The sequence below is a fragment of the Sinocyclocheilus rhinocerous genome, unplaced genomic scaffold (assembly GCF_001515625.1).
Source record: "Sinocyclocheilus rhinocerous isolate Xijiao unplaced genomic scaffold, SAMN03320098_v1.1 scaffold86, whole genome shotgun sequence".
Classification (NCBI taxonomy): Eukaryota; Metazoa; Chordata; class Actinopteri; order Cypriniformes; family Cyprinidae; genus Sinocyclocheilus; species Sinocyclocheilus rhinocerous.
Window position 1 is genome coordinate 368,950 of NW_015650012.1, and position 14,492 is coordinate 383,441.

A 14,492-nucleotide genomic window follows, 5' to 3' on the forward strand; every position below is an offset into this window, starting at 1 on the left:
CTAATACTGTCAAAAACACACAAGGTTTACATATAAACAGTTGGTTATGTCTAAAGTTCAAGTAAACAGTTGAGAGAAAAATGGATGCGTGCCTGTATATTAGATGTGTGCAGGTCATAAAGCGACAGCAGACTAATTGTACTAAACATACTGCTGCTTGCCATTAAAGGGAGAATTCACCCAAAAATTTTAATTCTGTCATTATTTACTCATTCTCACGTTGTCCCAAACCTGTATTAATTTCTTTCTTGTGCTGAACACAAAAGAAGATATTTTGGGTAACCAAACAGTTGCTGGTCCCCATTGACTTTGAAAGTAGGGGGGAAAAAATACTATGGAAGTCACTGGGGACCAGCAACTGTGTGGTTACCCACATTCTTTAAAATAACTTTTGTGTTAAACAAAAGAAAGAAACTCATTCAGGTTTAAAACACCTTGAGAATGAGTAAACGATGACTTTTCATTTTAGGGTGAACTATTCCTTTAATGTTAATAAAACAACAAAACACAAAGAGAAAAATCACTCACTGCTCTTGACTGAGGAAATTTAATACAGTTGCTTTAATAAGAATCAATGTATAATTTATGCAGTGAAGTGTACAGTATATAGTGTTTCATTTTTATATTCAATTTCTTGAAAGCTACTACTAAATACACCTACTGTACCCTGAAAAATAAAGCACTGTTTGTTTTATTTGTATATTATGTGTATTTGTAATGTGTAGGCTATCTTTGTTCTTATTTTTTAATAACAATGATAAAATAATGCCAAAGTTTTTCGTCTTTGCCCACTTTGGCCTAAATGTCTGCCATTCTTTTTTATTTTATATTTTGTTATCTTATGAGGCTTTGTTTTTTAAAATGGGGAAATTAGTTTGGCTGTACTGCTCAGACAACTTGCAAAATAGTAAAAACCACCATGACAAAGAATTGTGATAAAATCGTGAATCGTGATTTTCCTGAAAAAAAATCATATGATATGAGTGTGATGTCAGCAAAGTTTTGCCTGAATGGTGATTGGATTCACGGTTTTGGATCGCTGCATTTAATCTGAGAATGCACGTACAGAATGAGGAGTCAACAGTTTTAAAATGGGGAAATTAGTTTGGCTGTACTGCTCAGACAACTTGCAAAATAGTAAAAACCACCATGACAAAGAATTGTGATAAAATCGTGAATCGTGATTTTCCTGAAAAAAAATCATATGATATGATATTTTTGCCATATCGTCCACCCTACAGTGGTGCTTTCAAAGCTATGATATTTTTTGACAAATTGTGACATTTTTCAGGTTTTTCCCAAAAGGATTAAATTCTTGGAAGAAAAAAAAAACAAGTAGTATGACATCATTTTTTATTATTTATTTCGTGTTAAAATCATATTTAATATCTGAAAAAAAAAAAAAATATATATATATATATCTAGACTGTGATTCTGATTAAATAAAGCAGTATCAATGTCATAAAATCATGAGTATGTTTTGATTTAAAGGTCAGAAGCTATAGCTTACATGAATAAAAAAAAATCACAAACATGACACTTGTAAATTAAATAATTTTATCTATACTGATTTATGCATTAATGTGAAATATGTTATATTTTTTAAACAAATTATGAGCTCTAAAAGATTTTCAAAATTTTTACAACTCTTTTGCTTTAGACCATCTACAAATGTTAAATCTTAAAATAAAATGTTATGGTTACTACTGCATCTTTCTGGGGGAAAAAAATGCAGTGATTGATATATAGTTTATTTTTAGTTATTTTCAAAGATTCAATGTACTGTCATTATAAAAGAACTTCATTATTGTTTATTTAATTCTAACAAATAAGTTCTTGTTAAAAAATAACCAAAATTAAAAATAAGTTGCTTATAATTTCCACAGAGAGACTTGGTGTTGTTTCCAAACAAAAGGAAATATATCGGCATTGGCTATAGGCCGAAAAGAGTTAAAAATATCGGCATATCGGATATTGGCAAAAATCCAATATCGTGCATCCCTAAAATATATACATGTCCGCCAAATCAAAGTCATGTGGTGCAACCAACAAATTTGGTGCAACCAGCATGCTGAATAAAAAAAGGAGTCTTTTTAAAATATCAGATCATTTGACCTTTTTATGACAAGGCAAGGTTAGTTCAGGTTGTGAAATGTCATGTGGCATGATATTTATGATATGAATTCAAGATTTGAGTAAAAAAATGACCTAAAATATTTAAAAACCTTCTGAAAATAACTAATGTGTACACTCACATGTATTCAAGGTGTAAGGAATATATGGTATTACTTTTTACTTGATGGTTACACCTCAGTCATTCAAAAAAAAAATTATTGAAAATTATAAAAAACATTTTCAAAACCATTTAAAACATGACATGTATACAAAGAGTAGGCTTCTAAAAACTTGTTTTAAACTAGATTTCGAAAAGATTTCTCCATATCTTGTTCATAGACACTGTTACTTGTCAATGACTCAGACATCTGGAGGTAACTCTTTTCCCTTGAGCACAGTGGTTTGTTTAAACAAAAAAATGTAAATCACCTTTAAAGCACTGGAAAGATAGCCATCAAATCCATCACAGAACATAGTAATGAGTATGCAAAAAACATGTTAGCAAAGTTAAACAAGGACCTTGATCCTTTCTTTTAGAGAACTCATGACAACAAGACTGAAGCTTTACCGCTGTCCTATTAATGGGTTTTTTGGTGCATACTTTGTAATCAGTTCACCTGTGAGAATTTCAAAGGAAAGCGTTCAGAAATGTGCAAATGAAAATATTCCCTCTGAGCGAGAGACAAGCTCTTATCAAAATTCCTCTCTATGAATTATAAAAGAGGAAAAATGTGTCCTTTGAGATACAGCACTCTCACTATGTGAATCTGGTTAACCTATAAAGGCCCCGATATACTTCAAGCGAAATCGAAGAACGAACTGATGTGACATCATTTCGAACAAAATCCAGCCAAAACGAAGTTCGTTTTGGGAGTTTGAAACGGCTTGCCAAAGCAAACTTTCCAGAAAAGTTTGTTCCAGCTGCATAACACCTTCATAGTGCCATTGGTCCGTGACGATTACTTCATAGGAGGTGTGCGCTGAGGCTCCGCCTTCTTTCACGCGGAACTCTTCTCTGGGTTCATTTCGCTTGTCGAGTCCTTGGAGAGCCGCTTTATAGTAGCAAATTAAGTTGTGCTTCTGATGAAATGAGACACTGAAACTGTTTTTAATACTGCTGCTTGCTTTTAAGCAATATATTGAATAAAGTGCCATGTAAATACATGTGACATGACTTCATGGGAGTGCTAATTTGTAGATCTCGTGCAAGCATACCCATGTTGCTATGAACAGATTTTTATAAAAAATATTCTTGCTGTTCTCTCCATTTTTGTTGTGTTTATTTTGTTACTGAGAGGAAAGCGCGCAGCCAGAGCCGATCCTCCCTATATGCGAAATATGCAAGCTGCATAGGGCCCCGAAACACCAGGGGGCCCCCTTGCTCTCAAAGATGATTTAATTTTAGTTTCGTTTTTGAATTTGGCCAGCGGTTATGAAAACATGAATGATAATTTCTTTTAATGCGGTGCGCTGTCGCCCTTTCTACGTAAAAATCAGTCAAATCTTGTAATGTGAATGTCGTACAGTCTTGCTTGAGACTAAAAAAACTAGCTCAAAGCGTACCGAGCCGCGGAAGAGACACTGTTTCTCAAGCACTTTCCGCGAGATCGATTCAAGACAGTTTTGCGTAGGGCCCCCAGATATTTACATATTCATATAAATCTTGCTTTCATCAGAGTGGGCAGCGTCGGGATGTTCAATAACAGTATACCGCTGCTCACGTATTTCGAACTTCGTTTTACCCCTAAACAAAGAACGAAAAGGAACTTCATTTTGAGTATATCGGGTCCCTAATGATGCTCAAATGCAGGACAAATATGACGACAGTGAATACCAGTCATAAATGAAAACATGTTCATGATCTTACCTCCAGGTCATCCTCCACAATGACCACTGTGGAGTAAGGAAAAACATTGAACACTTGGTTCAGGGCCCAACGGTAGTGCCTGGTGATCTTGTAGTAACCCTGGAACTTCCTGTGATCGGGTCGCACTGGAATGTCCGCGAGATCCGGTTGGCTAATGTGGGTTATCTGACTGCCATAGGAGCCAATCACCCTTGCAGTATCTGCGTGGCCACAGTCCTGGCTGACAATGATTGGGTAAAGCTCAGCAGAAGGGCGGTACTGTATCAGTTTATCCAAACTTCTCTTCACTGTTACTCTGTCACAGGCAATGACGAGAATTGGGATAATGAATTGAGGGCTTGGCTTTGTACGGCCTACTTCATTTTCTACTATTTTCTTGTTCTCTTGTTTCGGTTCCTGCTCCTTCATAACCAGCCGAGGTGATGTAACCATTAGAACTTCTTGTTTCTCCATTACAGTTTTTGTATCATCTACGGTTTTATGACTTGGAGGTACTGCAGGAATCTGCAGAGGTTTATTAAGCTCCTCAGTGTTCTTTTCGTCTTTTGTGTCCTCAGATTCCCTCTTTCCCAGTTCTTTCCGCTGTTCCCATAGTTCCCTGTGACTCTGTATCTGTTTGAGAAGCTTCTTCTGAGTCTCCAGTTCTGATTCTACTTCTTCGGCCAATCTGATCACTTCGCCGGCCAATCCATTAGCTCCACCCACTTTTGCTTTTCCACCTCCCCACTCCTCTCCAGCCCCTGGTTCAGCTCCGCCTCCCTCAGCAAGTCGGCCAATGGGAGGCCTTCCCCGTAAGAAGAGGAGGAGCAAGGCATTCCAGGCGACAAATAGAAATGCTCCACACAAAATAAGAGATCCTTTCTTGCGAACCATGGCCCAGTGACACCACAAGAGGGACTGCAGTGAGGAAAATGCTAGAAATAGGAGAAAAGGTAGATGTAAATTTAGAGAAACGGATAAAATGAAATAAATCATCAATCACAGACAAGAATGAGGTAGAGAACAGATAGGTGTAAAAACTATCCAAATATGATATTTAAATTTTAAAAAATGTCTGCCTCATGATGCATGTCTTTTTGCTATGAAATATTTACTGATGTTGATAAAGTAATGCAACCATCTACATTGCGAGTAAATCACTCGCATATGCGACTAAATCTTCACTCTGGGAGACTAAATGATGTCTAATATTAGCCAATGGCTAATAAATTCTCAGATTTTACTCGCCAGTGTGTGAATTGAAGGCTGAGTATATGATTAGCACAGATATATTTTCCCTCACAGAACACGCAAGAGTAACGTATTATTAAATGATAATTTGGTACATTTAAGGAACTTATGATTACTTAACATTGTATACATTATTTATAGAAAAATCATGTTGAAAATTTGTATATCAAATGGGATAAAGCAGGTAGGCTAAATTAATAGAAAAAATGAAGAATTACTAAATATTTACTTATTTGATACTTATTTGTATTTTTTATTGTTATTGTGAAGTGAGATTTTAATAATGTTCTTGTCTTCATATTTTCATTTCAATTATATTATTACTTAATGTGTAATATATATTTATATTATTTATAAAATAAATGTGTATATATATATATATATATATGATTTGTTTATAAGCAGGTTTTATCATTTGTTGCCACCTTTGTTTGACTCCCAAATTTATCAAAATCAGGTTTGAATCAATACATATAAATGTTTAAAAGATTGTAAATGCAATGAAAAATTATTTTTTTATACATTTAGATGAATAAATTAAAGCCTGGTGCATCAAACATAATATACAAAAACATTTTTTGTCTGAAGGTTCAATACACTTGATTTGAAAATATATTTTTTCAAAATGTATTTCTTTCAAAATATTAATAATTATTATTAAATTATAATTATATTTTTATATATTAATTTTTTCTGACTATTACTTATATGTCAGGATTTACAGTGTCAGCGTTAACCCTGCCTAAGGTCCATTACCGATGGAATACACAACAATAGATGTAAGTAATGTATAAGCAAGCATTTCTGTCATTTTAACAGACGTGGAGAGTTTGTGAGTTATGATTAATCACTCATTGCAGCCAGTTACCCACAAGTCACCCACAATCTCTTGTAATGGCTCTAACTACATTTATCACTGCAAGTCTTGTCTTTACATTCATATCTTGTCGTAGTGTGGTTTGGATGGGAAATACTGGGCTATGGAAAGACGTTTATCACAGTATGATTGCCCTTATATCTTTTATTCACTGTTGGCCTCACCTATATTTCATCTGTGCTACGGCTGCCTTCATCTCAAACACAAATTAGAGAATTTCATTCACCCCACTCCACAGGAGGGCTTTAGGAAGTACAAACTTCCCAGCATGCTTTGAAAACCATGCAAACCCAGCTCTTGGCAGGCTGAGGGCACTCCAGAGTAATTAAAACCGACAGTTTGATCAGACCGCCGTGCGCCATCATTACAAAAGTGTACTCTGTAATTACAGTGACAGTCAATGTTGATTTTTTTTTAAACAGTCGGATGAGCTGAACCAAAAATCACCGCTAAAATATCAGTTCTGGATCCCAATTAGCTGATGTGTTCCATGACCCCACATGTCTTCGGATGGCATGGGCAGGCTTCTAACAAGAGCTAGCCTAGCCAACATAGTTTGTATACCAGACCGGAGTTTCCTTCTAAATGAGGCCTACAATTCCCAAGAGTGAAATTCAGAAAGATTCGGTCTCTGATGTCAGTTGCACCATCGTACCAAGTGTGGTGTTATGTTACCATGCGGCGTGGCCAATGAACAGAAGTCTGTCACTTACAAAAGAAGAGTCTCAGCGTGCCAATAGTCTGGCAGAACTGAACATCCATCCTCCCTAAAACAGAAACGTGGCATTGCTCCGTGGTTCCTGTGTGGATTTACGAGGTCATAAATATTGAGTAAGCACTTTTTCATTAGACACAAAACCCATGGCACTCATGAAGAATGGCGGGAATTATGCAGGCACTATCCACACAAGAAAACAGTATTATCCAGGTGGACTCCAGCACTTAGTGGCATTAGTGCAAACGTTGTGTAACACCAAACATCCCACGCTGCTGCTGAAATTGAGAAAGACTGACAGACTGACAGTATTGATCCCTGAGAGGAAATTCTAGTTGCAAAGTTCACATGGAGTCTAGTAATTTCATTACTAACTGTAATTTCTACTAGTGGACAACCGTTATGTTTTTTTTTACTGGCCAATACTCATGCCAGTGTGTTAAACACAGAATGGCTGATTGTTGATATACAATACTGTTCAAAAGTTTGGGGGTTCATATCATTTTTACTATAATGTTTTTGAAAGAAGTCTCTTATGCGCATCAAGACTGCATTTGTTTGATCAAAAATACAGAAAAAAGATTAATAATGTGAAATATTATCACAATTTAAAATAAGTGTTTTCTAAACGAATATATTTTAAAATGTAATTTATTCCTGTGATCAAAGCTGAATTTTCAGCATCATTACTCCAGTTTTCAGTGTCACATGATCCTTCAGAAATCATTCTGATATACTGATTTGCTGCTCAAGAAACATTTCTTATTATTATCAATTGATCCATTCAATGTTGATCAGTTCAATGCATCCTTGCTGAATAAAAGTGTTACTTAAAAAAAATTAATTACCCCAAGTTTCTAAACAGTAGTGTACATGTACATAGATATAATAACATTTAAAGATAGCATATGAAATGTACACAAAATCACATAAATTAGCATTTATTTTACACAACATAATTATTCAATTAAAGTCTATACTTGTTACATTACAATTCAAATATTTTTTACTAAAAAAAATGTAGAAGACATGGCCTGTCAGGGAGTGCATATATTATATTAATATATTATATTATATTCATGACATCATAGGGTAGGACTAGTCAACAGCTTATTTTTATATACTGCTGAATTTATTAAAAAAATGACAGCTATGGAACTGTTAGCATGTGGTTAAACTAAAGAAACAAGGTTAAAAAAACGTAACCATCTGCATCTGAAAGAACTGAAGCACAATCTTTCCACAGGAAATCTACCACTAAAAACGACCCGCTCTCCTTTCTCACACTAGTCAGAACTACTGTTTAGCTAGTGAAAAAACACTTTGCAAAGACAAAGTCCATTCATTGTTTGTGACAGACACAGAGCCGCACACAAAAGTCAATACGGGATCATAAGACCGCTCGTCATTCTGTGCAGACCACACATGTAACACTGCCAGCAATGATTCAACCTTAAACACTTTTCCATTTCATACACAATCAGTGCTAAAGGGTTAAACGACACTAGGAAACAGCCAGAGAGTGTGACGATGTGACAACAGACATCAAAAGACCACCTAATAAAGTGCTTTGCACAGGAAAGGTGTCTGCTGTGCCATTAAGAACCTCAGTAATCTTCTGGCTGCAACTAACTAATCTCCACTTAACCCTGTTAGACATCTAAGTGCTCCTCACTCACAAATCTATAATCAGCAGGACAGACGAAAACCATTTAGGCCTTGATGGGTTTGAAACTCGTCTCATCATGCTTTTTCTTGAGGAATAAACAAGACACAACCAGTTCCCAGTTGCGCCTGCACACATGCTTTAAAGCATAAAGTTCCATCAAAAACACCTGGAATCAAAGGTGTCCACTAGACAAGACTTTTTAAACAAGCAAAACGCAAGATTGTACATGCAAAGATCTGTAAAACATAAAAAGAAAGAGCGTGCCGAATGAGCAATAGGGTAAAACATTATATATACAAAAAAAGCAAGAGATCATGAAGTTCCAAGACCACAGTCCAAGAAGAACACATCAACCACAAAGTGAAACAAGACGCCCAAAAGCTGCTTGTTTGGTAGTGGATCGTGTGGAGCTGTTAAGAGGTACTGTTAAGCTTTACCTGGACACAGAGCAGACTATGTTTCCACGTCTCTCCCCCAACTATTCACAAGGAGCTGATCAGCAAGAAACAGATGAACCAAAGGGGAGGGGAGGAGAAAGGAAAGGGGAGGGAAGTACTGTGCCCATGCAAAGAGCCAACGCTGCCCCAAAGTACATTTAACACCCTCCTTCACACGCATTAACACGTGTGACACCCTGAAAGGTTCATTCACTCCTTTATAAAGATGGAAGTTCAGTTGTTTTACATTCTCAACATGAAATGTAGGAACACATGTTTAGAAATGTTAGGTTAAAGTGAAGAATTACAAGTACATTTGGCTACAAACATGCACCATGGGAACCATAATTATTGTTATAGCATTGCTACAGTTATGGTTACTGAAATAAAATGAGATTTCAGAAACTTCTTAAAACTGTTTGCAGCAGATCCCATATTCATTTATTATGATTATACACTAATATATATTGTGTGAAAAAATGATTGTTCGACATTGTAAATAAAACAAAGACTATTTTTTTCATGTTTTTTTTCAATGCCAAAATTTCATGTTTAATTCAATGCGGTACTTGCTGATTCTTTGTTTTTATGAAATTTACTAACAATTTCTGAGTGAAAATTGTTTCTACCACATTTTTTTGTCAGCGTACAGTCAGTGTTAAGTATTATTTTTATACTATTACTTTATTTATGAATATTTAAGTAGCTTTTATTTTTATATTTTCAGTTTTCATTTTTAGTCATTTTGTTTTGTGCATTTGTATTAGTTTGTGTTTTTAAAAAATATTTCTATTTAGCTTATTTTATTTTTGCAATTAGTTTTATTTAATATTTTATGGGGTTTTCAGTTTTATTTAAATTAGTTTTAATAATTTTTAGTACTTCAAATTAAATCTATTTTCAATTAGTTAGCACATTTTCATCTACATTTTTTTAAGGTTTTCTATTTTACTTTATTCCAGCATTATTTCAATTAACTAAAAAATAATATTTGTAATAGTTTTACATTTTATAAAGCAATAAAAACACTGGTTCTGGTCCTTGAATTGGCGTTCCAAATGTGCCTGTACTGGGACATTTCACTGACAAAAATATATTTTATACTCATTACTATAAAAATTTTTAATTCACGTTTTACATTACATTCGCACACTGTATTATACATTATATTAGTTTTCAAATAATTATGTATAACATGGTTAAACTACAACTTTTTTTTTTTTTTTTTAAACAGAACACTGAGAAACTCCAAGACTTGCACGACTGAACTTCATGCGTTTGTGTGTTTAGTTATATCGTAAGATGACGTGGCATCACGGTTTAACTAGTACATGCTTGACCGGTGAGTGTGAGTCCCACAGCTGAAGTCTGTCCCCATCACAACACCAGCAGAGGGTCCAGAACACACGGAGCTGACCGGACGTGATGTTAAAGCTTCGCGTTTCCCTTTTAATCCACAAAAAGAGCTCATCCACTGCACTAACCCTGCCTGAATCTACAACTCCTGCCAGGGTCATACTGAGAAGGATGTTTTCACACATGCATTCTGGTTTTTAATACAAACAATTTCGCATTCACACTGGCTGTTAATGTAATAGTGGCTAACACTTCTACACACCGCAAACCACGACCGCTATCCCCCCTCTCACCTTTCATCATCTCTGGAGAGGATGGGGTTAAACAGCGTGATGGCCGCGACCGAAGAGATGCAGACCGTCAGAATGAGAGCTTCACTTTCCACTCTTCATCCTCACCATCCTCATCGGTCGCCTTCACCCGGCGCTGCTGTCAATATTCGACTCTCTCCATTCCTGCAGCTGTCGCCCATTTCCCTCTTTCCCCGTGTGTGTGTGTGCGCTCTGTCCCGCTCCGTGTTTCACATCCGGTACGGTCTGCAGCGATATCAGCTGGCGAGGTGAGGACGCGCGGTTTCGGAGGCTTGTTATAACGGCCGTGCTTGCAGTTATGCGCTCATTGCGCTGATGGAGGTTTTCATTTGACGCCGCTACCGCTCTGTGTGAGTGTACAGGCAAAGCGATTCTCCACTTCCGGATTGACTCATTATTAAGTAGGACCCGCCCCCTTCGCCATTTCCCTAGCAACAAGATGCCTTAGCAACCGTCGCGAGGCGGTTATGGGGAGCTGAATGCTTGATATATCTGCAATAAATCCATAAACAGTGAATGTCTGGGTCATTATAACTATAAATAAAGAAATATATTTATAGTTTATTCTATTTTGATGATGATGATGATGATTACTATTCAATTCAATCCAATTTAAGTTTATTTGCATAGCGCTTTTCACGATGCAAATCGTTGCAAAGCAGCTTTACAGAAAATAAAACTTCTACATTATATTTAGTAATAACTTATAAGTGGTGACTATCTCAAGTTGATGTCCATATGGCAGAAATGTACGGTAAAAATCAAGCAGTTAGTTAACGTCACGTAATCAAACAGATGAGATCAAACTTATAGCAAAATTTGGTAGTTTTGTATGTTGTCTGAGGGGTTGGCATCATCTCTTCTCAGGTGTTCGGTCATCTCAGGTCTTTGTAAGGGCTGGATCCAGACTGGATCTTATTCCTATATTTACCACCAAGTAGCAGAAACAGAGAAAAATTTGCATAGCTGCTTAGCTTTTATTAATGCATTGTAACTATTATTATTATTATTATGACATTTGAACACATTCTTTTGTCATTTCTCAAATTACAAATAAAAGTCTAAATAAATTAACCCTTGTATTAGATTAGAAATCTCATTCAAGGATAATATTGACCCTAAATGGATCCATGACATATGGGCGTTCATTCCTCTGCTTGTAAACAAGGCGCAGCGCATGCGTGTTCTACATCAGAACGTCATTCTCTCCTGAAGAGAAGGAATTGTTGTATAAATTCGTTATTTTTGTTTCTTTGCGCACAAAAAGTATTCTCGTAGCTTCGTAAAATTACGGTTGAACCACTGATGTCACATGTTTCTGGGCCAGGGAAAATTTCAGTTGCATTTCTGTCTATGCAGGGGCAGAAAGCTCTCAGATTTCATCAAGAATATCTTAATTTGTGTTCCGAAGATGAACGAATTTGGACATGAGGGTGAATATTTAATGACAGAATTTTCATTTTTGGGTGAACTAACCCTTTATTACTACATTAATATGAATGAATAAACATGAGAACATGAATAAGAACATGTGACTATAAACAGTAGCTATACACAATGCACTCATACACTATGTACTTATGCACTAATGTACTCAACCATGTATAGTATGAATTATTTAAGGTTATTTTGTCATTCATAATCGGAGTCTGATAGCCCCTCCCCCTTCTCGTAATTAAAGCTGCGACAGTTGAGTGCATGAAGTGTCCAACATTCCACACTTCATTTTTTAGGTTAAGTGCATCTTCCGGGTATTTAAAGTGCACTTTTTCTTTTTTTCAGTGTGAACGCATTACTCGCACTATTTATACTACAAAACGTCATAGAATAGTGCATAAGTACCCTAAGCGATTTGGGACGCACATCCTATTTTTCTTTTTTTTTTTTTTTTTACCTTTTAAACAGAAGATTATTGTGGAAAAGAACTAGATCTATGTGCTTTCCTGAAGCTCAAAGAGAGAATGGTGCTGGTAACGCCAAGATCATGGGTTCGAATTTCTAGCGAAAAATGTATGCCTTCAGTGAAGTTTCTTCAGATAAAAGCCAAATCTGCCACATGCATATCTATAAATGTAAATACCAGAGCCGATCGGCCCTATACGCTCACTACGCAAGTTGCGTAGGGCCCTGCAAATTATGCAAGGCCCCCGCCTCCCCCTCGTGTCAAAGTGGCGCGGCACTATCAATCTGGTGCAGAGAAGAGGAAAAATATGAATGAAAGTGAGCAAGATAAGGGTAAGTGATGGATGTTGAAATGGCGGTTGCTGCATTGTGTTTTGTCAATTTAATTTGGCATTTAGACATGACACAATCAACAATGAGGACATCTACAGTATACACATTGTGCTGTTTTGACATGTGCTTGTCTTTGATAAAGTCAATATGTATTTTATCAAAGAATAACTTGAGATGCCTAGTGTAATTGTTATAGAAAGCAACATTAGGACTGTAATAAATAAGCAAACAACAAAAATCAGTATCAAAATAATATGAACACCTTGGGAAATGCAATATTTCTTTACTAAGGTGTTTTACCACAATTTTCCTTTAATACAGCTTTAGTCTCCAGTTAAATGTTGTCTGTCAGAACAGAGAATCTGCTTCTCACTTTTCCCTCCAAAACCATCTACAGAGGTTTGGTGATATTCAAGTCTTGGGATGTGTCTGGCCCAGGCAGGTGTTGAAGTTCATCTTCGTGCTCCAGCTGTCCGTGTTTTATGATCATGACACAATGTTTTTCTCATTTCAGCACTGGTGTCTTTGTTTAAAGTGATTAATGATTTGTCATTTTTGGAAGTCTGACCCGTTTCACCCATGGCTTGTCCTAAACACTGCTGAACACAAAGACTATGTAATACCCAAGACGTGTCACTGGTATAGTTTTGAATGGGGGAAAAATGCAATGCTCAATATGGCTGCTCTATTGAAGGAAGCCCCGCCTTCTGAGTAAAAGAGCCAATCGCTATTCGGTAAAGTCATTGCGTCACTGAAGCTGCCGTTAGAAGTCCGGTTGCTATAGAAATACGTCAGCGTTCTGGAGACGGGCGCTTAGGACTGCGCATGCGCATTGGCTGGTCTAGCCTGAAAAAATAAGCTTTTTTAATGCTATTGGAGCATAAGAAACAATATTTATGAGACAGTTGTTATCAGATTTCATTGATGATTTCAAATATGAAATTTAATGGTAAGCTTGGCAAACAGTTTTGCAGAATTTGATGTTTCCTCAATCAATGAGAGGAGCTGCACACGTTTCAAAGATGGCCGCCGAGTGAAAGGACTTGCCTTAAAGGAACTTTGACACAACTCACACTGATAAACATCCTAGAGAATATAGAGAATGAAAAAGATAAATGAAAGATAATTGCAATGTTTTGTTCACTGTAGTCAACATAAATGACATTAACCACTAATGGGTGTTTATATTGTTTTGTCCAACCCCTGTGTAATTAATAATAACAACATAGTATTATATACATAAACACACATATAAATGTATACATATATGGCTAATTAATAAAGCATAGATGAAATCTTAAAGCTGCAGTCCATAAGTTTTGCCTCTTTGTCGCCATCTCTGTTTGAAAACCTGGAATTGCAGCTGTGTGTGGAATTATCTAGCTTGCGTGGGTTGTGAGTCGGCACGGCTCCAGCGCGGATGAATCTAATGTTCTGAGGAGTATGTGTGGCAGTCAGTCACCGCACCGGTGTGGATATTTACTGTACTTCGCAATCACAGATTCTAGCCTACGTCTTGTAATATATGACTCAAATAAGAATTTTCACTGTATATTGCCATCTGAACAAGTAAGTAACAAGTCTGCCACGTTTGTTCTGACCAACTGAGGAAAAAAGCATTACCATAAATCTCGCTACCAACGGTGATTAAATCTAAAGATCAGTTAGCTCATATCACAT

General features: G+C 36.3%; 1 protein-coding gene across 2 annotated transcripts in view; it reads right to left on the bottom strand.

Annotated features, from left to right (window-relative positions):
* The window catches only part of LOC107711329 (alpha-1,3-mannosyl-glycoprotein 2-beta-N-acetylglucosaminyltransferase-like), a 16,309-nt gene extending 5,343 nt beyond the window's left edge, over nucleotides 1–10,966 (bottom strand). Inside the window, exons 1-2 of one of the 2 annotated variants that reach the window (XM_016516304.1) lie at nucleotides 10,560–10,966; nucleotides 3,983–4,896 (exon numbers count right to left, since the gene is read on the bottom strand). In XM_016516304.1, coding sequence (XP_016371790.1) covers nucleotides 3,983–4,896; nucleotides 10,560–10,569 — 924 coding nt within the window. In that variant the 5' untranslated portion in view covers nucleotides 10,570–10,966. Of the gene's footprint in view, nucleotides 1–3,982; nucleotides 4,897–8,910; nucleotides 8,947–10,559 lie in introns of those variants that run through there. The other variant, XM_016516305.1, reaches the window with a different exon arrangement.
* Between the last annotated feature and the right edge of the window lie 3,526 nt (nucleotides 10,967–14,492).